This window comes from Callorhinus ursinus, unplaced genomic scaffold, assembly GCF_003265705.2.
Source record: "Callorhinus ursinus isolate GAN/ISIS: 27379988/994484 unplaced genomic scaffold, GSC_fseal_2.0 scaffold12, whole genome shotgun sequence".
Taxonomy (NCBI): Eukaryota; Metazoa; Chordata; class Mammalia; order Carnivora; family Otariidae; genus Callorhinus; species Callorhinus ursinus.
The window spans coordinates 40925984-40951753 of NW_027397074.1; the positions used below are offsets into that span (position 1 = coordinate 40925984).

The 25770-nt window shown below is 41.2% G+C and overlaps 1 protein-coding gene across 7 annotated transcripts in view; it reads right to left on the reverse strand.

The window, feature by feature from the left end:
• Positions 1-25770, reverse strand: part of OSBPL3 (oxysterol binding protein like 3) — a 173154-nt gene that overhangs the window by 48418 nt on the left and 98966 nt on the right. For 2 of the 7 annotated variants that reach the window (XM_073898972.1, XM_025873038.2), the window contains exons 3-11: positions 19285-19401; positions 19078-19131; positions 18159-18272; positions 14469-14636; positions 13775-13898; positions 11944-12047; positions 11642-11734; positions 10448-10604; positions 451-539 (exon numbers count right to left, since the gene is read on the reverse strand). In XM_073898972.1, the coding sequence (XP_073755073.1) occupies positions 451-539; positions 10448-10604; positions 11642-11734; positions 11944-12047; positions 13775-13898; positions 14469-14636; positions 18159-18272; positions 19078-19131; positions 19285-19401 (1020 nt within the window). Of the gene's footprint in view, positions 1-450; positions 582-10447; positions 10605-11641; positions 11735-11943; positions 12048-13774; positions 13899-14468; positions 14637-18158; positions 18273-19077; positions 19132-19284; positions 19402-25770 lie in introns of all 7 variants that reach the window. The other 5 variants (XM_025873040.2, XM_025873037.2, XM_025873043.2 and 2 more) reach the window with 3 other exon arrangements.

Genomic DNA, 25770 nt, shown 5'->3' on the forward strand with positions numbered 1-25770 from the left:
TAAGCAGGAGCACTGCTGGGCAGCAGAGAAGATAAGAGTGAATTTAAAGTTGCTTTCTGCTACCTGTCACTTGCAAAGTCAATCTAAGCTCGAGAAGTCTTCAGTACAGGAACCTCCAAACCTCGGATTTTGTAATGAGAAACAAATATCTGGAAGACCCACACAAACTCACAATAAATGCTTTACACAAACAGAAAAATCAAGATAAATGGAAGGAAACCAAACTTAAAGTATCTAATACTCCATGAAATACGAGCTACTAAGACTGGAGGCAGGCTCAATTTTGCTGTTCAGAATTAGCAGATCTGATACAAGGTTAAAATAGAATTTGGATAATTTGTTGGGTTTTGTCATGAATTTTCAACACAACCATGGAGTCGGAAAATTTAAAAAAATTCATGAGCACAGCCAGGTGGTCAGGCATTTCTGCAACACAGACATGCAACTTACAGATGACAGGGCGTGTTTCAGGCCGATGACCTGGGCAGAGGGGGAGGAGGAGACATCCTGTTCCATCAGCTGCTTCAGCTTCTCTCTCTCTGTTGATATGGTATTAAAAGCTGACCTTAAAGTGAAGTAAACTAGAAAGATATAATCATTATAAAAAGGAGTAAAGGAAGAGGCATAATTAAACACAAGATACAGAGACACGTATTTCTTATAAAGGAATTTAGAAAAGTAACAGCCCTGAATAGTGAACTGAAGAGTACAGCAAATGGACACTCTAAATTGACTTCTAAAAAAACACATCTGGAAGGTGCAACACCAAGAGTGAACCCTAACTGTTTAAACTATGGACTCTGGATGATAATGATGCTTTGTTGTAGGTTCACTGATTATAACAAATGACAGTGGAGGAGGTTGTGTGTGTGGGGGTGGGGGAGGGTTATATGGAACTCTGTACTTTCTGCTCCATTTTTCTATAAACCTAAAACTACTCTGAAAAATAAAGTCTATTACAAAGTCTAACAGCATACACTTTTTTCTTTCTTTTCTTTTTTTTAAGATTTTATTTATTTATTTGACAGAGAGAGACACAGCGAGAGAGGGAACACAAGCAGGGGGAGTGGGAGAGGGAGCAGCAGGCTTCCCGTGGAGCAGGGAGCCCCGATGCAGGGCCCGATCCCAGGACCCTGGGATCATGACCTGAGCCGAAGGCAGATGCTTAACAACCGAGCCACCCAGGCGCCCCCTAGCATACACAATTTTCAATTCTAAACGTCCTATCCACTATACAATTCTAGGAATTTATGACTTATCAAGATATTTTGACACTTGAAAAGATACTTCTAATTTCTCAATGATCAACATTTAGTTTTGTTTGTATCCCCAAAGACTGAAACTGCTTGAAAACAAAGCTCATTGGTTGCTGGGGAGTCATGAAACTCGAAACCAAGAAACTAGATAGCACCTTAACCAGGTGACCAAAATTAATCACCAGTGAGGCTCAGATGGACTTTGTGTGCCTCCGGGTGTAATATCCTGAAAAAGATACACCTTCGTTTGTGTTGTACACCAGCCAGGGATAGATCACTGCAAAGTGAGGAACATCTTCTATTTAAAAATTGACCTGTATCCTTTGAAAGCATCAATTTCATCAAAGAAAAAGAAAGGCTGAGGAACTGTTCCCAGCTGCAAGAAACTGAAGAGATATGACAATTAAAACGTGATCATGGGCTCGATCCTGGACTGAAGGGGAAAAGTGCTGTTGAAGGACATTATTGGAACCACTGACAACATCTGAACATGGAAAACAGGAGAGATGAAAGCCATGCTTCAATGTTAAATTTCTTGAATTTCATAACTACACTGTGGTTAAGTAACAGACTATCCCTATTCTTAGGAAATAGATACTACAGTATAAAGGCATAAAAAAAAAGACACGATGTATGATCCCTACTCTCACACGGTTCAGAAAAATAAACACATATGCGTGTGCACACATATAGTGTATGTGGAGAAAGACATAAGATATATGTGGCAAGATATTAAAAATGATGAATTTGGGTAAAGGATATATGGCAGTTCTTCGTATTATTCTTGCAACTTCTCTGTAAATTTGAAATTATTTTAGGGTGTTGCCTACACTCTTCTTAGTCTTGCAGCTGCTTGATCCAGAATCCCCAAGCTCTAAACTTGGCATTCGGCTACTCTGTTCACTTTAGTGAGCTCTGAGGTACATGACAGCTTAGCACTGCTAGGCATTCAGATGCCAGAACTAAAGTTTTTAAAGCCCGCTAACACATACAGCAAAAAAATCATCAAATTTGGATCACATTTGTATGAGTTATCACCTAGGAATGCGGAAATGCCATCTAACTTCCTGATCATGGATATCACGTTTGAACATTATCTTTCCAGTCTCCTTTATTACATTTTGTTTTAGAAAGGTAGGAAGAAGGAAGAGGCAGAGACATACTTCTTCTCGGATGGCCTGGCATATTACTGAATTCCACAAGGTCGCATTTTTGGAGGCACTGTCATTCAAGATTGGCCGATTTAGTATCGCAGAGATGGAATACGCATTACTGACTCACTTCCCTCATTTCCAAAGTCACAAGGACAACTGCACCTCGCCATAAGTTGTTGCTGAACTTGTCTGAGGTCGTGGTGTTCCGTGATGGATTTAGACCATCTTCGTAAAGTCATCATACAAATAAGCAATTTGTTTAAACAACACACACACACACGCACAGTTTCCTTAGTTTATTAAGTACAATTCATTTCTTCCCTTCTGTCAACAGAAGACGGGGTCAATAGGTACTAAAGGCAAATAGGTACTAAAATTTTTCTAACAATATCTACGGAACACACTTAGCTCTTGATTTAAACAATTCCATCGAGCAAAATAAAGGGCAGCACAACTGAGTGACCAATAGTGTGGACTCCGAACCAGCCCTGGATTCTTCCCAGCTCTATCACTCAGTCACTGCATGACCCTGACAAACACATGCTGTACCTGAACTCCCCTTTCCTCGTTTGTAAATTGGCAGTCATGATAGCGTTTACTATATAAGATGGTGACGGGGATTAAAGACGATAATGCAGGGATAGCACTTAACCCCATGGATAGCATATAATAAATAGTAAGTGATGGTGATAAAAGCAACACACGAGGGTGAAAGTGGTGGGGACTTGAAATACGGGCACCAGTTTCAGGAGAGTACTTTGGTCTCTTGCCAGAACAGCACTTGTCAATAACTGCATTCAGGGTACAGGGTCTATGAGTGACGGACTGACCAGAATCTGTTCAAAAGTGGAAGAACAGCCTCAGCTGGGGGGCAACAAGCCCCACAATTAACATTTTACGTCCTATTAGGTAGGCACCTCCCCCCCCCAAAACACACACTCAGTCGGATACCCATCTCAGTGGGTCCCGGGGGGAATACCTCTTCACTGCCATGGGTTTTTTGGGTGTGTTTTGTTTTTTTGGGTTTTTTTTGTCTTTTGGTATAAGTTTCCTTAATTTGCTATTACAATTCATTTTTTTGTCTTTTTTAAATGGAGGTATAATTGACATTAACCTTATATGACTTTTGGTGTCTACCGTAATGATTTGGTATCTGTATCCACTGCAAAATGATCACCACAATAAGTCTAGTGAACATCTGTCACTTTACATTGTTACAAAAGAAAAAAAAATTTTCTTTCACTGTTATGTTTATTGCTTTAGATTAAGTAAATGTGGTGCTCAGCTGGCTGCCATCTGACCAGATCAATTCCTCTGGCCTTCAGACAGCCTGCAGTAAAGCAAGGCCTTCAACCTGATGGGAAGAGTCCATTTAAAATTGCCAGAATATACATTCCTTGGTTCAAAATAGAGAACTGACATAAACTGTGGTGGGCATAAAATAAGCAGAAAGAAACTCATATAGTCACTATATTTAATTTTCATGTGTAAAGCGCTTCCTAAACCACCTGACAAAGGATTGCCATGCACTAGATTTCTTAAATGACTGGTGAGGCCCACTCAGAGGACATTAAAATAGTCATTCACAGTGGCCTAGTGATCCAGCACACACAGAACGATTGTTAGGGGCTGCTCGTGGGAGACTATATTTATATTAACTGTTAAAGACACAGGATCCTCACCCAGAGGTGAGGAATATTCTCCGTGACAGAATGTTTTCTTACTAATTTCTAACCTGATGCTAGGGAAAAAGAAAAAAAACTTAAAAAAATAGAAAGATCCAAGTGAATGTATCACATCTATGGATATCTGAAAACAAATAAAACCACAAAGAAAGTCTTCAATGCTCAGAGCTACAAAGAACTCCAAAGATCACCTCGCCACCCACCATGCAGAATGACCAACTCCTCTCTACCACTAAACTTCCTTGCCTGTGGTTTTTGGACCATGTTTCTCAGAGCATTTGCTGTCTCCTAAAGCAGTCCACTCTGCCCCTAGACTCTGCTGCAGGGAAGGAAGACCTCCCGTTCCCAAGTGGAAATTTCCCTCAGTGTCTCCTCACTGGCAAACAGAACTCACTCTCCGTTCGTGCAGTGTTCAAATATGGAAAGGCAATCATGGCATCTCCGTTTACTCGTCTTTCCCAGACTGTCCTTAGCCATTTCTCAGACCCTCCCACTGTACTAACACAGCAGGATGCAGGCTGAGTTCTGGCAGAATGGAATGCCATACGCCTCATACAACTGACTCTTGGACCACTACTCCCTTTCCCGTTTCCACAGGCTTCTGCGGTATTCTTCTATTGAGTTGGATGGTGAGAGAACAGTTAGCACGTTTGGTGCTTAATCTACCCCAGCTCTACTGTTTAATGCGCTCCTTCTCTAGCAGTTTCTCGGCATCACAAAAGAGTAAGGTCTGGCGGAAGACAGTTATGAATACCATAGACATCACTTCTACAGAGGCAGTCTGGTAGAAGGAAAAGACATTTTGTAATAAGGCAAATGAGAACCAAAATCCTATTTCTACCACTTGGCTTTCATTTAGATTTTGGACAAATCCTCGGTTTCCACAACTGTATGTGTGGATAATGCCTGTATCTAGTGAGTGCTTTAAGGAAACAGTGAGAAAACATACTATCGTATAGTGCCCGAACCCACTGTAGGACTCGTTATTTTTCTTTCCCTCTTTTTTTTTTTTTTTTAAGATTTTATTTATTTGTCAGAGAAAGAGAGAGAGAGAGAGCACAAGCAGGGGAGCGGCAGGCCGAGGGAGAAGCAGGTTGCCCGCTGAGCAAGAAGCCCAAAGCGGGGCTCAATCCCAGGACCCTGGGATCATGACTTGAGCTGAAGACAGATGCTTAATCGACTGAGCCATCCAGGCATCCCTTTCTTTCTTTTTAATGAAAAGCATATTTTGGTGAATTTTCTTTGAAATGATAACATACCTAAAATATCTCGGGTGGCGTGATCTTCTGTAATCTGCTTCCTCTAATTTTCAAACCTCACAAGATATCCATGGTTTTAAAATACTTTCTGATACTCTATCCAAATGGTTCTTTCACTTAGATACATTAGGTAATTTGATTAAATGGTCCTACTTATTTCCAGATAATTTACATAAATGCAAGTGCTCAGCCTATTCTTATGCTGAATTCTAAATTATGCTTGATAAATGATCTGGTTTTTCTTTAAATTCTGTATATCTTCTAGCTTTTAATCTATGAAAATGATGGCACCGTGACATGCTTGGCTTTTTATCCAATGCTTCCAGAAACTCAAAACAGTTCAGAAAATGATCCTTCAACAACTAAGACTCAACACTGGAAAAGAATCAAAAACAAAAGAATACTAAATAATGGAATACAGTTTAATTTTGTTCTACTTTTAATCTTTTCATTTGTCAATGAGGCTTTCCCTCTCTGAAAATACCTTTAGGAAAGTATCATTAAACCTAACTTTGTTTTCTTTCCAAAGTAGAACATAAATGCCCCACTTCCAGAGGACCCTGGTCCTATACCCTAATCCTTGCTTTCATAAACTACAACTGCTCACCATATTCAGTCATTTCTATGTCAGCTAAGACTAGAACACTGTCTCATAAAACGTTCTTGTAAAAGTAAGCAACAGCACGAATTCTATTCAGAACAAAATAACCAATCATAGAAAATAGTTACAGAATTTGAGATCCAGAAGTCAGGAGAACTACTTTAGGACATTGAACAGATGGGGCAGCTGAGGCCCAGAGAAGTTAACTGGTGAGATCAAAATTCCACAGCCAGTCATAACAGAGTGGCTTAGAATGAATGCCTATCTTCTGACTCAGATGGTATAGAGGGTTAGCTCCATAAAGGCTTATTATATACTGTGTTTCCTGCATTCTGTTTCTCAAGAACTTTCGTTCCTCGATGTCAACAGCTACTGGGGAAGTGAGGGAAAATTTTCCAAATACATTGAAAATCACTGACTTAAACAAAGCTAACAGACTCCTCTGCTGCAGGACTTCTCAGGGCCTTTAATATTTACTATTCTTGTGTAAGTTCAAAGGGGACCATAGTCAGCAGTGTTTTCCAAACATTTTTAACCATGGAATTCTTTTGTTTTTAAAAGCATCTTATGGGCAAAGTGTTCCATGAAATATATTTGGAGAAATGTAAAAGTTAATATATGCAACGTAAATTCCTTAATGGCTTTTAAGTTTTAGTGCATTTTGTTCTCTGCTTACTTATATGTGTGTCAACATATGCTCAAAGCCAGACACATGAACCAATGAAAATTATTTCAATGATATGTCATAAAAATCAAATTCCATTTATAATATGTCAGAAGGACTTTTTCACCTATGATGGGTATATATTGGTTGTCCACCCTTTGATCTAATCTTCTACAAAACAGAGAGCATTGAGATGCATTTAACAGATTAAAGAAAAAGCAGGTAACACAGACTATGCTACAACATCAGTGGAATTCCTACATTTAGTTTACCTGCCGTGGAATCACAGTCGATAGATTAGTCATACAGTCAAGAAAGTACCATACAAACTGTCCGTGACCAGGTCAGACCCGCACGGGAAGAAAGGAAAGGTCAAGATGCTTTGAGTTTGACTGTATGGAAGTGAGAAAGCGCGCAAGCTCGCGGGACTGAGGACAAACCTGGGACGTGTCTCCATTCCACGAGGCCTCTGAGTCACAGCCTGTGGGAACCAGAGATCCTTCCGTCTGCGAGAGTGTACTTGAAATCCACAGCAGTGAAACACAGCCGGTTAGGCTCCCTGTGGAATTCGGGGCTCTAAGCCCACAGGGCAAAAGCTGTTGTTGTTGAATAAGTGCACCTGGACCTTTCTCGGAGCACAAATCGAGACCTCGTCTAGACATGTGGCAGTCTCTGCAGCCAGCTGGGTGTAACAAAGCCTGAAAGGCAAAACAGCTGGCCGCAGCCCATTTCAGACGGTCCAGGAGGATGGTATCCGTGGCCTGACTCCGCAGGGGAACCTCTCTCCCTCTACTGAGGGAGCAGCTTCTTCAGTGATAAAATTCAGGACAGCCCTGCTGCAGGGATGTGTTATCTTCTCATTTGTAAAAAGACAGTTCGTGGGTTTTTGTTTGTTTTTTTTTTAAAGATCTATTTATTTATTTGAGCAAGAGAGAGCACGAGCGGGAGGGGCAGAGGGAGAGAGAATCTCCAGCAGACTCCGAGCCGAAACCAAGAGTCAGATGCTTAACTGACTGGGCCCAGGTGCCCCGACAGCTTGTGTTATTAAAAAGTTATGCTCTTTTTTAGGGATTTCCTCCCATAAAGCCTAAAATGCAATGCCCTGATTGCAACTGATCCTTTAATACTAGAGAACACCACAAAGGCCTGCGTGAAGAGCTTTGGGCGGGGCAGGTAATCCTTCCCCTCTTACAGACTCATCCTACAACAACAATGCAAACACTGACAAAGTTCTGACAGCAACTAGAACACGAGTTTGATCAAGGTGGGGATTTGTAAAAAACATGAAACGGTTTCCTTATAACCAACATGTTTTAAGTTTGTGGGGTGTAAGGGAAACGGGAGCTGAAAGAATCAATAATGTCATGGGAGAAAAACACGGGGCCAGGAGAATAAAGCAGCAGAGCCAGTATCTTCCTTCCTCTCACTTCAAGCATTGCCCTCCCATTTTAAAAAAACAATTTTTAAGGACGGGAGCGGCAGAGGGAGAGGGAAAGTTTTAAGCAGGCTCCACGCCCAACTTGGAGCCCGACGCAGGGCTTGATCTCATGATCCCGAAATCATGACCTGAGCCGAAACCAGGAGTCTGCCACTTTACCGACTAAGCCACCCAGGCACCCCGCTGCCCTCCCATTTAAAACTTTTAAACCCATTTACCCCTTTAAAAAAATGACAAATATACCACATTTTTTAAAAAGACAAGCAGTAAGAAGATAACAAGCACTTACAACTCCAGCCTCCACCACTAAAATGCCAGTGTAGATCCTTCCAGACTTTTTAGTACACCTATATCTGCCAGATTTATATAGTTTATTTTTTTCTGAACAGACAGGATCATACCTATACATTGTTTTGAGACCCGTATTTTCACTCAATGGTATGTTGTGAACATCTTTCTGTGTCTAGAAAAGTAGCCCTGGCCACCCCTTCCGAAGGGCAGTGAGACACTAGACTGGGCCAGGCAGGCTGGGATTCAAGTCTCAGGTGGGCCACTTTCTACCACTTACTCAGGAAGCTCTTCAGCTTCTTTAAGCCTCAGCTTTCTTATCTGTGCAATGAAGATTACAATAATATCTGCTCCACACGTTGCTGCTAGAATGAAATGGAACAGTGCAGATGAAGTGCTTAGTGAATACCTGACCTCATAGCTATGTGCTCCGTATTTTTATTATTGTGCTGTTGATTATTCTATCACATAATCATATTGCATTAAAAATCCAATTTCCCTATTGTTGGGCATTTAGGTTATGTTCATTTAAAAAAAAAAACTTTCTATTTCGAAATCATTATAGATTCATAAGGAAGTTGCAGAAACAGTAGAGAGAAGACCCGGGTACCCTATAGCCAGTTTCCCACAGCGGTAACATTTTATAGAACTACGGTACAGTATCAAAACCAGGAAACTGACATTGGCCTAAGCTACAGCTCTCCTGCAGATGTCACCAGTTTTATGCGCTCTCATTTGTGTGTATGTGTGTAAATATATTTTATTTGCAATTTTATCACGTGTAGATTCATGGAACCACCACCATAATCAGGATACAGACCTCTCCATTACCATCAAGATCCCTCTTGCTACCGCTTCATAATCACACCCATATTTTTCCCCTTCCCCTAAGCCCTGGCAACCACTAATCTCTTCTCTATTTCTATCATTTTATCACTTCAAAAGTATTAATAAGTGGAATCATACACTACCCAACCTTTTGAAACTGGCTATTTTCACTCATCATAAAGTCCTTGAGATCCGGGCGCCTGGGTGGCTCAGTTGGTTAAGCGACTGCCTTCGGCTCAGGTCATGATTCTGGAGTCCCGGGATCGAGTCCCGCATCGGGCTTCCTGCTCAGCGGGGGGTCTGCTTCTCCCTCTGACCCTCTACCCTCTCGTGCTATCTCTCATTCTCTCTCTCTCTCTCTCTCAAAAAAAAAAAAAAAAAAAAAGTCCTTGAGATCCACCCAAGCAGCTATGCATATGAGTATTTGTTCCTTATTTTATTGTTGAGCTGTACCCCATTGTATGGATGTCCCATAGTTTGTTTAATTATGCACCTGCTGAAAGACATTTGGGTTGTTCCAATCTTTGGCTAATACAAATAAAGCTGCTCTGAACATGTATGTATAGGTTTCTGTGTAGACTTAAGTTCACATTTCTCTGGAATAAATGGCCAGGAATGTGAATGTTGAGTTCTGTGGTAAGTGATGTTTAGTTTTATGTAAAGCTGCCAAACCACTGTCCAGAGTGGCTGTACCGTCTTGCATTGCCACCAGCAACACATGAGGGACCTAGTTTCTCCATGTCCTCACCAGGACTTGTATCTTTGTGGAGCTATAATAGGGGTACATACAGTAATACCTCATCCTGGCTTTAACTTGCAGTTCCGTAATGGCTAATGATGTTGAACATCTATGTCTAGTTTTTGATATGATAAACAATGCTGCAAGAGATACCTTTATTTGGATAAATTTTAAATTAATTTCTATGAATGAATTCTTCAAAGTGGAATTGCTGGATAGGCAGATTTTCTTTTTTTTTTAAACTCAAAACATAATGTCATTGCTCTCCAGAAAAGCACCAATCTATACCGCCACCAGCAGCATGTGAGTTAAAGAAGACCTAATGCTCTCACCATCTCCCCTAAGGGCTTAAAAAAGAAACTTCTTGTCAATACCCTCCCTACTACCAGGGAAATAAAATAAAAATTAGATTGCCCCAAATCCTAATAGAGCAGAAAATGAACCAACTAAGATCCCCTCTCCAAGGGCATCCCATACCCAGACATGCATCTGACATTTTCATCAAACACATCAGGAAGAAAGAAAACTCATTTACCTTTATGGGCAATATGACACAGGTCTTCTTGCATTTTAGAAAACTCTGATGAGGTTTCAGAGCCATCAGAGTAATTTTTCTCTTCTCCAAAATCTAACGTTGACAAATTAGGATTGGAGGAATGCAGTCTTATTGGACCAGAGAAAGGTTTAGGGACCTGAAGTGACACCAAAGGGAAACATTTCTTTTCAGCTGCAAATTGCTTCGAATATTTACTTGTTACTAAGATTAGAAAGTTGTAGAAGAACATTTTATAGGTAAATCTTTCTACTGAGTGATAACTTAAGAGAAAATAAATGAAAACCCAGGAAAGCACTTTCTCCAGCAATTTGCTCTGGCTTCCTACAAAATAAAAATGGGTGAGAAATCACATATTCTTTTGCAAATGATAGAAGCATTAAAGCTCTAGGTTGAAAATGACAGCTAAAGCTGCCAGGCTCTTTCTCATTTCTACTCAATCCCTTCCTCCTGGCAATAATCATCCAGTATCTAGGTTGTTAACAGTGGATGAGTTTTAAAATGTTTCCTTAATTTGCCTCTGGTGCTTCTACAAAGCTAACTTCTCACATGTTTGTACACAAATCACTCTTTACTTGGAAAGTACTTCCGTTCAACCCATAAAGTGCTTTGAACCAAAGAGTATGCAAGAGTATAGCAGATGACTTATCCATTAAGTCTCTGATTTATTTGACCCTAACAATGTCCTAGTTTAATATGCAATGGCCGAGCTGCAAATCTTAGCCTCTGGCTTAGCTGTGCACCGGGGAAGTCAGTGGCTAGTGTAGCTCAGTGAAACTCGGACAGGGGCTTGCGGGGTTGAACACAAGAGGCAAAAGAGAGTCTGCACAATGTCCCATTTCCAGAGACTCCAGTGGGCTCAGAGGAATGATGAATCCACTGACTGGCAGCAGAAGAGGTGGGTCAGAGCACACACACAAGCAAGGAAGAGGGCAGGCGGGCTCAGCATTGAAGAAGGAGACACCAAAGTCCGAGAAACGGCTGCACTCCCTCCATCCTCATGCCATTTTCCCCTTACTCAATTCCATTACATGCTTACTGTAGGATCCAGAAAATCGAAAATGCAGTGAATTTCTCTCTGCACAGGGTATTTGCAAGAACGACTGTAGAAAATCCTATCGGGAGTCCCAGCAGCCCCCAGCATGCGGCACAGAGAGCAGGGGAAGCAATGGTTACCTGCAGCATTCCTTTAGCATCTTTGCCAATAGCTCTGGACCGCCACCTCCTGTGTGATCGTTTTTCCTTTTTGGGACTTTCAAAAGCTCCACCCTTTGTTTCAAAACAGGAAAGAGAGCACAGAAAGTAAGGCCTACCAGACCAACTGGGGAAAACTGCACAGCAAAGTGACCACATCCATCCCCTCGAATGTGGCTGAAGCAACCATGACCGGACAATGTCCCACTGTTAGTGCGAGGCTGGGGAGGAGAGAGGGAAGCAGAAAAACACCGGAGTGCAAACAGCAGAGGGATCTGGCTGACCTGGATGGCGTTGATTGCAGGCGCCGAATATGTCCGATGCAGGACATCCATACTTTGTAGGAGCTGGCTCATTTCCACCAGGTAGGCATGACAGTGTGCCAGGTCTGTGGGAGAAAAGCAAAAGGAAGATTCATAAGCCCTCATCTTGGCATCCAGCTTGCCCTAGGCTAGCGCCAGCTACTTTGTAAATTTATCTATACTACTTGATTTACATCTGTATGGAGACAAAATTTTACTTCCTTTTTTCAGAAGAGGAAGTACACTGTCGCGGTGAAGGGCATGGATTTGCAGAACAAGATTGCCTGTGTTTGAACACTTCCTGAACTCTGAATCTTGGGCGAATTATATCACTTCTCTGTGCCTTAGTTTCCAAATCTGGGAAAGGGAGAGAATTATACGCCTGCCTTCATAGGACAGTTGTGAGTTGACAGAGGCAGCATGCTTTTAGAGTGCTGGTACTTTGTCAGCAGTAAGTAAATCAGCTATCATCATTATCATCATTATTTCTAATACTGTAATAACAGGGTGTCATTCTCTGCTTACAAGGACTCCAGACAAGTAAATGAATGAAACAAAGCTGAAGGTTGCACTGGTCTCTAAGGATCCCTGTCGATCAGGGACCCACATGAGATCATGATGATCATCTGCACATTGACCCGAGAGGACCTAAGAGTTCTCATACCAGTTCCTTGGTCGCTAACTCAGAAGACAGTCCTTAATTTGTTGTTCACTGGATGATGGTGGCTGTTTCCACTGAGAAAGCAAGACCCAAATGGCTCTCAAACTTTGACATCATCAGAATCAACTGGAGAACTTGTTAAACCACAGATCATTGAGATCCACCCACAGTTTCTGATTTGGTCTAACTGAGAAATTGCGTCTTTAAATAAGTTTGCAGGCCACGATAATGCTGCTGGTCCAGAGATGGCACTTCGAGGACTAGCTGTGCCAAAATGTCACTCAGTGAAGCTCCCTCGTGGCATTTACTGGGAGGGCAAATCCTATATGGCCCCAGGTGTGATGGTATTTGCATTCAACAGGAGAAAATGTGCTTTTCAAGACCTGGCATCTTTCTGGCATCTTTCTCTCATCGTGGTTCTTAATCGTGGCTCTGCTTTAAAATCAACTGGGGAAATTCTTTAAATTCCGTATGTCCAAGTCCCATCTTGAGATAATTAAATCAGAACATCCCCAATCCCACTGGTGACTTGTTTTGTTTTTTAGTTCCCTGGGTGGTTCTTAGCTAATTAAGAACACTGAGCTTCTTTATGGAAGAGTTCTCAATCCTGACTCCTTACCAGAGTCATTTGGGAAATTGTAGAAAATTAGTGATGCCAGGGCCCAAGTGCAGACCAATTTAAAGAAATTCTTGTGGAGAGTGGGTATTCTTGCCTTTTAAATGCTCTTCTGGTGATTCCAGTGTGCAGAGGGGGTAGAGAATTCCTATTTCGTGGGGAGCTCCATTTGGTTCACCCACTCACCGTGAGCAATGACTCCCGATCTTGGATGTACACCGGAGTCAGTTTTAGCACTAAAACTCGAGAGCTGTGTAGAGCCCACTCATGGAGACTGCAATTTAGTAGGTCCTCATGGAAATCAGACCTGGGTACTTAAAGAATATGAAAGGAAAACTGTCTGCATGCACACCCAGGTGAGGAAGTGAAGCTGTGCAGGGAGAATGTATTTTGTTCATCACCATTGCAAACTCGGTAAGCAAACTCTGAGTGGAAATGTAGACCAGTGATGGGGAAATTCACCTGAGGTGTAAATACTCAACGAGTGCCATCTAAGAGCCATGACAGAAAGCAGCAGAGGTTTCAAGTCATTTTACCTTTTGAGCATTTCTCCATGTCCTCTGAAGATTGTAACCATAGTGGAACTCGTGTCTCACCAGCACAAGAAAATGATAAATTGCTTCCAGTTTGAATCGAGTTCTGCTTTGATATACTGCTACGCTGTTCCACAGATGACAAAAGCACATTATAAATGAAAACAGAGCCCAGTGGGAACACGTTAGGGTAAAGGACAACAAAGTGAGCCAGTTGCTAATGGAAGCCATCTGCCTGTAATGGGGAAGAAGCTTCTACAAAGCACTCCACTAGAGACCCTAACCTCTGGCTGTCACCTCAGCCTGGCCATACCATGCTCTCATGCCTGGGGCTGCTGTCCTGAATTTCTTCTTCGGTCAAATGATAATCATACCAAAATCATGATAGAAATATTGGGAAATTTCGCAATCCTCTATGGCTATAAACATGCATACTGCATTTACAACCAGAAAAGAAAACCAAAGTCAAAATAGTCAAGGCAGGCTGCAGCATTCAGGGCCATTAAATTCCCCCGTATGGGCCGTTCATCAGCTACTGTCCCAGGGACAGCAGATGTTCCTCTGGCCCTGGTTCTGACCAGCTGGGCAAAGAGATTCCTCCCACGAGCCCTTCTTCCTTCACACAGAGCCCCCCGGTTGGGACAGCCCCGCACAAAGCCACCCCCTTCTTTTAGACTCATTATTGGCAAGCTCTTACCCTCCTACTTGAAAGGGAGTCCAAGACCCCAGATGTGGAGTCTGTGACAGTGGATCCTGAGAAATAGTGGTTAACCTCATGTGGAAACATGGCGATTTCATTCTGACGATACATTCTGTGGTGGCGGAGTTTGGATACCCACTCATCAAAGACTTCTTCTGACTTGACCTAAATTATATTAAAAAGAGGGAAACAAGAGCAACCCTCACTGAAAGGAGCAATTTCTTCATTCAATTGAGACGCCCCCTCTTTACATGTTGGCACATGGAGAAACGGAGAAATACGAGTTTATTGACTTAGTTTACATTTGCGGTCTACAGGAACGAGTTTGAGGAGGAAATGGAGAATAAAAATGGTCTTCATAAACTCCATTTAGGCTCTCAATGAAAGGGTCCAATTGTCATGCTATTATTAAGAAAGCAAAACATTACCGCTCATATTGAACAACAGATAAACTAGAATTCATATTTACCTGCCTCAAAACATTCCCAAATTCACTTGTCCCCACTTTTACTATTCTTACTGAAAATATTAGCACCATGTTTCTTTTAAAACTCTTTTATAATTCAGACTTTTCAGATCAATCTTCTCTGAACTGGAACAAATTTGTAAATTCTTCCCAAAATATTTAACCTTCTTAATCTTCTCTGACAAAGAACACATTGCTGAGGAATGTGAAGGTTATTTTAAAAACACTTTTCTCCTGCACTTGGAAATAGGGAAAAAAAAATGTAAAAAACTATTATTGGAGATTTCCAAGATTTTTCAAACATACCTACACCACCAGTTAGCCACTCTCTCCATAAATGAGTATCTATCAGTGTCTACTTTCCACAAAGAATAATGTTTATAACTAGCAACTTTTATTATAAAGTATTTCAAACGTTCATAAAAGTACTAAAAAGAATGTAACAAGCACCTATGCACTAGATCTTTCTTCACAGTCCAGGTTTTGTATGTACGAGGGTGTATTAATATTTTCAAAGTGAAAAACAATAGATACCTATATATTAGAACAGAGACTCATGAAGTGGCAGCTTAAAATCACCCAACAGGATGCATGGTAGGTTACCTTCCAAGAAGAAAGCTCCAGGTCAATCTGTTAAAATCTTTACTATCACCACTGCTGAAAGCAAGGATGTCTGTAGCCATCACTCATTTAGGAAACGTTAGGTCAGCTCTTAGGTTTGTTGTGTTGATTAGAAGTACATTCAGGACTTAAAACCCCTCCAGGTGGCTACTGAATATATATCATTTACAGGAAAAAGCAATACGAACTGACTTACATCTACTTATCTCCCCCTAAATTATGTCCTCGAAACGTATTTCACTTCCCAGATACGCTTACGGCAGGAACGTCACAGGAATCTCCCATCACCCTTTGCACTGATCTGCTCTCAGAGGCCCTCAAACATTGGCGCCCAAAACATTCCTCTTGACTCATTTTTTTATTGGTTAAATGAGGTAGAAGAATAAAAGCACTTTGTTAAATAACTGTCCAGCATTCTGTTCCAACCCCACAGGTTGATATAGGACCGTGGGTGGACAGCCACTTAACCCCTTAGCTGCCCAGATTCCTCATCTATAAAATAAGACAATGGGACTGGATGGCTGCCATTTAAAAACTGCCTTAAAAAAATAAATAAATAAAAAATAAAAACCGCCTGTCTCTGAGGCTAGGTACAACAACTGCTCGTACCTACACTAATACTCACAGCTGACGTTCAAATGAATGAACAGGAAACATGAACAGTAAATCAACACAGGGAAATATTAAACTGTTGTTTATCATGATATTAGTACACAGTATTATTTTAAGGCACTATGGTTCTTCAAAAATTAGGAATTAATAATTACTTTTATTCTATTAACTAGAATAGTGGATGAACAAGAAACTATTATTTCCTGACCATGTCAAAACAGAACTAAGTGGGGCACCTGGGTGGCTCAGTCGGTTAAGCCTTGGTCTTCGGCTCACATCATGATCCCAGGACCCTAGGATCGAGCCCCACATCAGGCTCCCTGTTGGTGGGGAGCCTGCTTCTCCCTCTCCCTCTGCCTGCCACTTCCCCTGCTTGTACTCTCTCTCTGTCAACTAAATAAATAAAATCCTAATAAAAAAAAAACAGAACTAAGTAAGAGTCATTGAAAGTACATGGAGACACGACTGACACTATTCTAGAGGAGACTGACCTTTGAAACGGGGTGGGTGGGCTATTCTTTCCTATTTTTTGTTTGTTTGTTTGTTTGTTATTTTCAACCAAGGAACATTTGGCAATGGGAGACATTTTTTGGCTGTTATAACTGAAGGGAGTTGGTTACCAATACCTAGTGGGCAGAGGCCAGGGATGCCCCTCAAGATCCTGTAATGTACAGGACAGATCCCACAGCAAAGAACTCTCCAGTTCACTATGTTAACAGTGTTGAGGATGAGAAACCCTGCTTTGCTCGGGGCTTAGGCTAGGAAACAGCATGGATTTGCCCACCTTGTGCAGTTAATCACGCACACATATGTGTTATGCGTAGATTTGTGGAAGCACCACACAGATGCTATGAGGAGAGCATGGGGCATCTTAAGACACGGAGCTCATCGTCTCATGCTCCCATTTTCCCAACTCCCAGCCCCCATTCTCAATATTCCAAGTAATTTGCCTAAGTAAGAAAAGAGTCTTAACATCCTCTCAATTAATTCCTCACATTTGGGTACCACCTAATAATTATACACAAAAACTAAACTTACTGAGCTTACAGCGGTCTGGGCATCATGCCACGTTTCTTCCATGCAGCGGCACAACACGGGCACTATAATAATTCCTATTCTGGGGAAGGGTGGTGAGAAAACAGAGACTTTCAGGGATTAAAAAATTTGCCAAAAGGGGCGCCTGGATGGCTCAGTCATTAAGCGTCTGCCTTCGGCTCAGGTCATGATCCCAGGGTCCTGGGATCGAGCCCCGCATCGGGCTCCCCGCTCTGCAGGAAGCCTGCTTCTCCTTCTCCCGCTCACCCTGCTTGTGTTCCCTCTCTCGCTGTGTCTCTCTCTGTCAAATAAATAAATAAAACTTAAAAAAAAATTTTTTTGCCAAAGGCCAGCAGCTAGTAAGTAGCCAGGTCAAGATGTGAACCAGATCTGGACCTCTGAAGCTCCTATATCATGCTTTTAACCATCTATACCATCTGCAGGGGAGAGGGCAGAAAGGAGGAGTAAGCTGCTTTCAGAGGTACGATTTGGAGGCTCATATTTTAGGAGAAAAGTTCTTGACATTCACTGTAGTATGAGAATTTTAATGGAATCCCTATAAAATTAGCTAAAAGGGTAAGACTAAATATTAAGTATTGTATTTCAGGGTACTATTTTAACCTATGGTAAATGGTTCTTCACTAAAGGTGGCACAGTCTGGGGGAAGGAGAGGTTATTTGGAAACATGAAGATTTTTTTTATCATTGACTGTTGTCACAATCACGGTATGTGGGAGGGGTGGTCCTTAGGGGGTGGGCAACAAGGATGCTAAACCTTTAGCAGTGTGTGAGATGGTCCATCCAAATATCAGTAGCATCTGTTAGAAATACTTTCATAAGGAAGATCTTCTACACATTGGCTGGATCTTTTGAGATAATCAAAGGGCATCACCAATCCCTTTGCAACCTAAAGAAACCGTGCGACAGGAGATGGCGCCTGGGAAGCAGCCTCACCTTCAGATGGTAGATGTGCTCCTCGGTATCCAGATCTATGCATTTTGATGACTTCTTTACGGACATCACAGAGAGCCCAACGTCAATGCAGCCGTGCAGCTTCTCTCTCTCGATCTGCAGAGGCGTAACAAGAGGGCCGCTTGAGGTCCAGGGTGTTAAAAACAGTAATAACATCCCTAACGCTCCTCTCCTGTAGCCTCCCCTTCAACATCCACAAATACAAACATAGTAACTACGACTTACCAAGCATTTAGTGTGAAAGGGTACTGAATTAAGTGATGTCCACCCATTATCTGTTTTGGTCTAAGAGGGGTTAAGTAACAAGGGGTTAAGGCAATCAGAAGTGATTTAAAAAGAGGTGTAAGGGCAGGCAGCTAAGACAAGCCACTGTGGGTCAGGCATTATGCCAGGTTTTCTACATGCAACCCGACGAGATGAGCACTCTAGGAGTCAACGGAAGCAAGAAAGGAAGAGGGAAGTGCTGGGTGAGAGGAGGACCCGTACAAGGGGCAGGACGAACAGTCATTCCAGCCCTTACGGGCTGTCTCCCTAGTGTTAATGCAATAGGAAATTTTCTATCACCATCAAAGGCCTTCTCCACCAAACCCCTCGGTCACTGTAATGGTGGGAGTGATACCTGTCCAATGTTTTATTCTCTTATCTTGCTGGGAAAATGTCAGCCCAACCCTAAGACCTGAACAGACCCCTGGAAACCCAGTAGCGAACTGGGCCCACCCAGAACGCAGGCCTGGGACAGTGCAGAGTAGGCACCTCTGGTCTAGTGAAAGGACTATTAGCCCCGTCGGTTTCCAGTTCGGAGAAATAAAATCCCCAAATGCGTACAATCTCTTCCAGGAGCTGACAACAATTAGCCCTTCACAATTCTTTAGTACTATATTTGATTAAGAAGAAGACTTACATCAGTTTCGCTCTTGGCATATTTCAAGATTCCTTTGTCCAGATAGAAAAATCTCTGTAGGGAAGAAAGTACAATTCACTAGGACACCCCATTTAGACATCCTCCCTTCCCTCGGTCCCAATTTTCAACTTCAAATTAAATATACATGCCTACGAACCGTGTACTGAGTGGGTACAAATAAAGGTGAAGCAAAGACCAGCGTCTTACCTTGTGCCAGCCTTTTAAGGGCCATTTCCTCTTTTTCAGCAAAAATCCTTTCTGAATGGGAGGCTCCTGCGTGTAACTCATCTCTCCTCTCAGCCCTTCCACCACTTCCCAGCTGTCCTGTGCCAATAAAACAGTTTGTGCTAAATGGCTACCTTCACAAATAATAACAACATTCAGAAACACTTCATCCTACTGGTAAATTCATCCAAGATGGTGAGCTTGGCTAGGTTTGTTGGCGAGAAGAAGTTAAAATTTTCTTTTTTTAAAAAAGATTTTATTTATTATTTGTCAGAGGGAGAGAGAGAGCATGAGCGGTGAGCAGAGGCAGAGGGAGAAGCAGGCTCCCTGCCGAACAAGGTCCCCGATGTGGGACTCGATCCCAGGACTCCAGGATCATAACCTGAGGTGAAGGCAGATGCCTAACCGACTGAGCCACCCAGGCGTCCCTAAAATTTAATTTTCATACAGGTCCTGGACTTCATGGATTTAATGCTATAATTTAATGGCATCAAATTTGACTTTTTTTTTTTTTTCTCCAAAATCCCTCTCCTAGAAGGGAGTGTTTCTCTCTCTTTAGTGCTTAAACATGGCTAACGGTAAAGCTTTTACTGTCAGTTCTATTTTTGTCCCCTTTGACATCATCACACAGTTACTGTTTGCTCACCACTAGACTTCAATCTGAATTTTAACCAAAACCTACAGCCATCAGGTGAGAATATGGGAAAATTCTTAAGAACTGGCTGAAAAGTATGAGACTGAATGCAAGCTGGTAAACATGACAACATGGTCAAAATAATGATTCAGTTGCAAGTTAATCTCTTTAAATTCTAGATATTTAAATATTGGAAATCCTGAAGCATTAAAAAGGTGCTTTTGAAGCAAGTATTTTCTTCCTCTTTTTCCAGAAATGTTGTCCGTCACACCCTTCTTTTGTTTCAAAAACTTTTGGGGGGTAAGACAATTGTTGATCTACTGAGCTGTTTGTAATTTTGAGGGGGTACAAACTGTTATTACGATTAATCCTCTGTTGTTGGCTAGCTAGGAAGTGTTAACTCATTGATTGAAAAAGGATTTAAAAGGGAATACAAAAGAAAAACAGTAAAAATTCTGAAAATTTATTTTTAAGTGCTTGAAAATGCACAAATTATTGCAAAATTACCCCAAGATAGACCAAAATTGGCAATACCCATTTTAGAGGCTGAGATAATGGATTTTTATTTTACTAATGGATTAATATACATGAAATGCACAGACCTTAGAAGTACAACCTGATGAATTTATACACCTATCCCATCAGTAACTACTATCCAGATCAGAAACATTTCCAACATAGGATAATTAAGTTTTGACAAACATGTCCTTCCCCACCCCCTCTAGCTTTTTTGAGATATTATTGGCATATAACTATATAAGTTTAAGGTATACAATGTGATGATTTGATACCCCTCCATTCTGCACACCTCCCTGCCATCACTACCACTTTTTTGTGTGTGTGGTGATAACACTTAAGATCTACTTTCTTAACAACCTTGCAAGAATATAATATGGCATATAGTCACCACGCTGTACATTAGATCCCCCAGAACTTACTTTTCTTATAGCTGGGAGTTCGTATAATTTGACTAGCATTTCACCATTCCCACCCGTTCCCACCCCCAGGAGACACCAATTCTACTCTCTCTTTCCTTGAGTTCAGCTTTTTTAGATTCTGCATATAAGTAACAACATACAGTATTTGTCTTTCTCTGATTTATTTCACTTAGCCCAATGCTCTCAATGTCTATCCATGTTGTTGCAAAAGGCAGGATTTCCTTTTTTCTGTGGCTGAATGATATTCCCCTCTGTGTGTATCACATTCTCTTTACCCATTCATCCATTGATGGACACTTAGGTTGTTTCCTTGTCTTGGCTACTGTGAATAAAGTTGCAATGAATGTGGGGTGCAAATATCTCTCCAAGAGACAAATGTGTCCTTTTGGCCAAGATTTTATGTTGACTAACTTGCTCTTCTATCTCCAGACGACAGGCGAAGGTTACAAGTAGAGGCCAGAGGAATTGGGAGATGGACAGTAAGTCTGGACTAGCACCAGGGAACAGAAGCAGTTTGATTCAAGCCCCAGGAAACAGTCTCAAGGAAGGGCATGGAACCACAGGGGTCGTGGGTGCTCTGGCTCAGTTTCTGTGTCATGAAGTCCAATACATGGGAAACACGTGGTAACAAGAACACCTCTCCACTTTAGCCACTGAACTCTTCATGTAACAATCCTGACAGACCTGCCTTATGTCCGATTGCACTTTACTGTTAATATGGTTCAAAGTACATTCCAGACTTTTGAAATGCGGTAGTAGTATCCCAAGATCTGGAGTTGTAAAAGGGAATTCTTCAATGGAAAAAAGCAAAGCTTATATTTAGCTCTTAAATTGGAGGACTTTTTCAGAAAGGCAACAATGTCAAATGAGATTTCTTTACAGCACCATCAATTATTCAGAGTCACTTAATTATACCCAGACAATACATGGAGAATGCATACTATTAAGTGATGAGAAGCCACACGCATAGGCAGTCATGACCTCTGTAAACATGTATTTCAGCTTAGAAAGCCATTCCGCAAAATTTAACATGTCCTGTCACAATTTTAATGAATTCTTAAGGTCAAGTTAAAAATTCCACCTCCTCCAGGAAGGCTTCTTCAAAGGAAAGTACTATTTCATCCTAGAAACTCCATCAGCACTCCATCTTACATTTCCAGTGGTTTACCACTTATTATGATGTTATATGTGAGATTTTATCACCCTACTAGACAACAAACTCCTTGAGAGTGTAAAGTGTCTAGTTCACTTCTGATTTCTTCACAATGCTTAACCTGCTGTCCTGTGAATACTATACATCTGATTGGCTAACAAATAAACTTGGTCTTAGAATAAGACTGCAAACAGATTTATGTTCTTGGAATATTATAAATCAGCATGCATTTGAAATGTGCCCCGTGTCTTTGGGCCAAATGACTATTTACAAGTTAAATACAGCATATTCATATTTGTGAAAGAGGGTATATATGTGTATTATCATTGTTAAATGGAAATCTATGGCTCAAAGTCTTTTGGAAAGTACTCTAAGGGGATCAAGTCCTTTCGATTTAAGATACCCAAACAGAAGGCAACATGCAGTGATAATACTAGACAATCATGCGTGTCTGCTCAATAAATTCAATTGTGCAGAATGCAAATGCCAAGAGGGATTAGATGTTAATTGCATACTTCACAAAACTGAAAAAAAAATGGAATGAGATCACATCTGTAGTTTAAAGAAAAACAAGAATTAAATTTCAAAAATGTTTCAAGGATTCATGTTGGAACTAGATCTCTCCTGAATTCTTCAGACACAATACATTCCTTCCAATGAGCCAACGTGGAGGGCTCATTTGTTGGCATTTAAAGGAAATAAGCCAGAAAGGGTTTGCATTTATGCCAAACAAAATACCGTCTTTTTTCCTCACTTTATTTTCTACCTGGGCTCAGAACTTAGAACTCTTACCAGGTTGGAAAAGCCAGATTTGAAGTATTTAAGAAAGTGAAGACTCTGCTTGACTGAGGAAGAAATCTCTGCAGCCAACTCCTTTTCTGGGCTTGCCATCCAAATCCTCCCCTTCCAACTTCCCTGTCTGTCACTGTCCTTGAGTCACTTGGCTGAAACCTGAGAGCCAGCGTTCTCTGCGGGGGCAGTACTCTCCCTCCAGGGCTGCGAAATGGTGGGGGTACTTTTAGTTGTCACGGTTCCTGCGATCTAACGGCTGGGATCCAGGGATGGTAAATGTCCCACAATGCCACCATCTTAGACAATGAAAAGTCCCACTTCCCATGAGACTTTCCAAAGTTCCAATGGATTTTTTTGTAGGTGAAACCTGTTTATAATTTCTTGAGCACAGAATTTGACTCTTTCACATCCATACCAAAGTATTTCTGCATGGTTTTTATACACTTTGAATTCTTGGTATTGCGACTCTTGGATAACTGAGGGAAGGCTATATTTCCTTCTGTTTGGGACTTTAACAAGCATCACCCGCCATTCTGGAGAATAATGTCTCTGAAGGCCGTGTCACTTGTGGTATTTGAGTTATTAGCACAACAAACCCATGTGGGTCTGCATTAGTAGCTGTCACATTTTACATATAGGTCTATCTGACCACATCATTATATCTTCTGGTATAATCATATGTGATTATATATATATATATATAAAAACTCACTTTCTTTGAGTTTTCCTTTATATTACAGCAAAGCATTATGGTGATATTTTCAAAATTATTATTCACTATAAATTATTAATGAATTTCATTTGAGGAGAGTAAAGGGTCATTAGAATATTGGTCACAATAAAGGGATATTGTTTTGGTAGGATTAAGAACCACTGCTGTACCTGACACAAATTCTATGAGAAGAAATGTTGTCTTCATGGTGTAGTGAAATCACTTTGGAACTGTGAGGGCTTAATTAATTAATTAATTTCTCATAAGTAAGTACTGTTGGTTTCATCCTCAAGATGTTTATCTTCTATGTCACTTCCTCTCTGTTCCCCAGCCACTATCTTGACCCAAGCTCTCATCCAACCTGGTTTCCCAAGACTCTCCACTTCCATAATCATTTATGGGGTCCTGTTGTGCCTTACCCTCCATGCAGTATACAAATGAATATAATGTAATACTTGTCTGCATTTCCACTTCTGTAGTTTATTTATATTGTTCAAGCCTCCCAGAATCTTCTCTTAATCTTTTCCACCCACACAAACGCTTCAAAATTTTAGTTCAGTTTCTGAAATTTTCCTAAATTATCCAAACCACATCAATTGTGTATTCCTGTAAATATAGCAGTACTACTGTCGGGGCACCTGGGTGGCTCACTTGGTGAAGCATCTGCCTTCGGCTTGGGTCATGATCCCAGGGTCCTGGGATCAAGCCCTGCATTGGGCTTCCTGCTCAGCGGGGAGTCTGCTTCTCCCTCTCCCTCTGCTCGTGCGCTTGCTCTTTCTGTCTCTCTCTTAAATAAATAAAATCTTAAAAAAATATATAGTAGTATTACTGTCCATTATCAAATAACTTAGTGTTTAATTAATTCATGAATTTTTCCCACTTTTATCCCCAGGACTTTGGTCTTTTCTCCCCAAAACAGTTGTAGGGATCATCTTTTCAACTTGCTTAGAACCCCAGCAATGAACTATATATATATATATATATATTTATTTTTATATTTGCTATATATATGATATATATGCTATATGCTAGATATAGATATAAATATCAAATAAAAGAATTTTCCCAGGTCTATTAACTGTTGGGATTTCAACCCAAGAAAATGGATTAAGTTCTCAAACCCAATAAATGGTGCTAGGTAGATGGTTAACAAGGACGTATTAAGTCGTATCCACGCTTCTATACAGTCTGCCATTTAAAACACAAAAGGGTAGTGCCTCCGGAAATACTATCCAAGGGGGCCTACTGAAAGAGCCTACAAATACAACAATATAAACAATAATAACATAAAATAATTGGAGAACAGTTTCTAGCTCCATGAAAGCAGGAATCTTTTCTGCCTTGCTCATTACTTAATAGGGCACAGTAGGTATGAATAAATATGTTGAACAAATGAATGAAACACAATAACTAAATTTATTAAGCACGCACTAACGGCCAGGTAGTGTGCTAAACACTGTACTTACTGACAACATGGCACTTAATCCTTGCACCATCCTGTGAGGTTGGATTAGTATCCTTATTTTTGGAATGTGGAAACTTCTGGAAATTTTTGGAATGAGGACAAGAGCATTAGATAACTTCCCCAATGCCATTAAGCTACCAAGAAGTAAAGCCACCTGACTTGGGAACCTGCATTTTTATTCATTCTGCTACATAGTATAATATAATGCATATTCTGCTATAATTTAAATATATAAATTCTGATGATAAACCAGAGAAAATGCCAAGCCGTGGCCGAGATCCTGAAGCAGTTTGAAGGAGTTAGGGAACACTGCCCTACGGGTAGAGACACGCAAGGTCGAGGGTCCTGCTCAGAGCTACCATGATGCCTATCCTGGAGTCCCACTGAACTAGGGCAGGGAGTCGGCCTGTGCATTTTAACCCTGCCAATTCTTTGCTCATTTGCTTTTTTATATTTGGAATGTCTGCCCCATCTACTTCTCCACCTGTGAATTCTCATTTGCCCCAAACCTTCCCCTTGGGGCACAAATTCTCTCCCTCATCAGCACTTCCACAAGCCTCATTCAAACGAGTCTCTCTCTGAGTCAGAACGTGGTTCCGTGAGGCCAGAGACAGGGTCCTCTACGTAGTAATCTCACTACTGCGGACTTAGGGGCCCTGAATAAAATACTCACTGAATGAACTACTCTGAGGAGCAAGGGGGTATGTGAAAAGGGCCCAACAGAGTCCTCCGGGTGAGGGATTTTAATCATGTGTGCTGGAACGGGGTGAACTG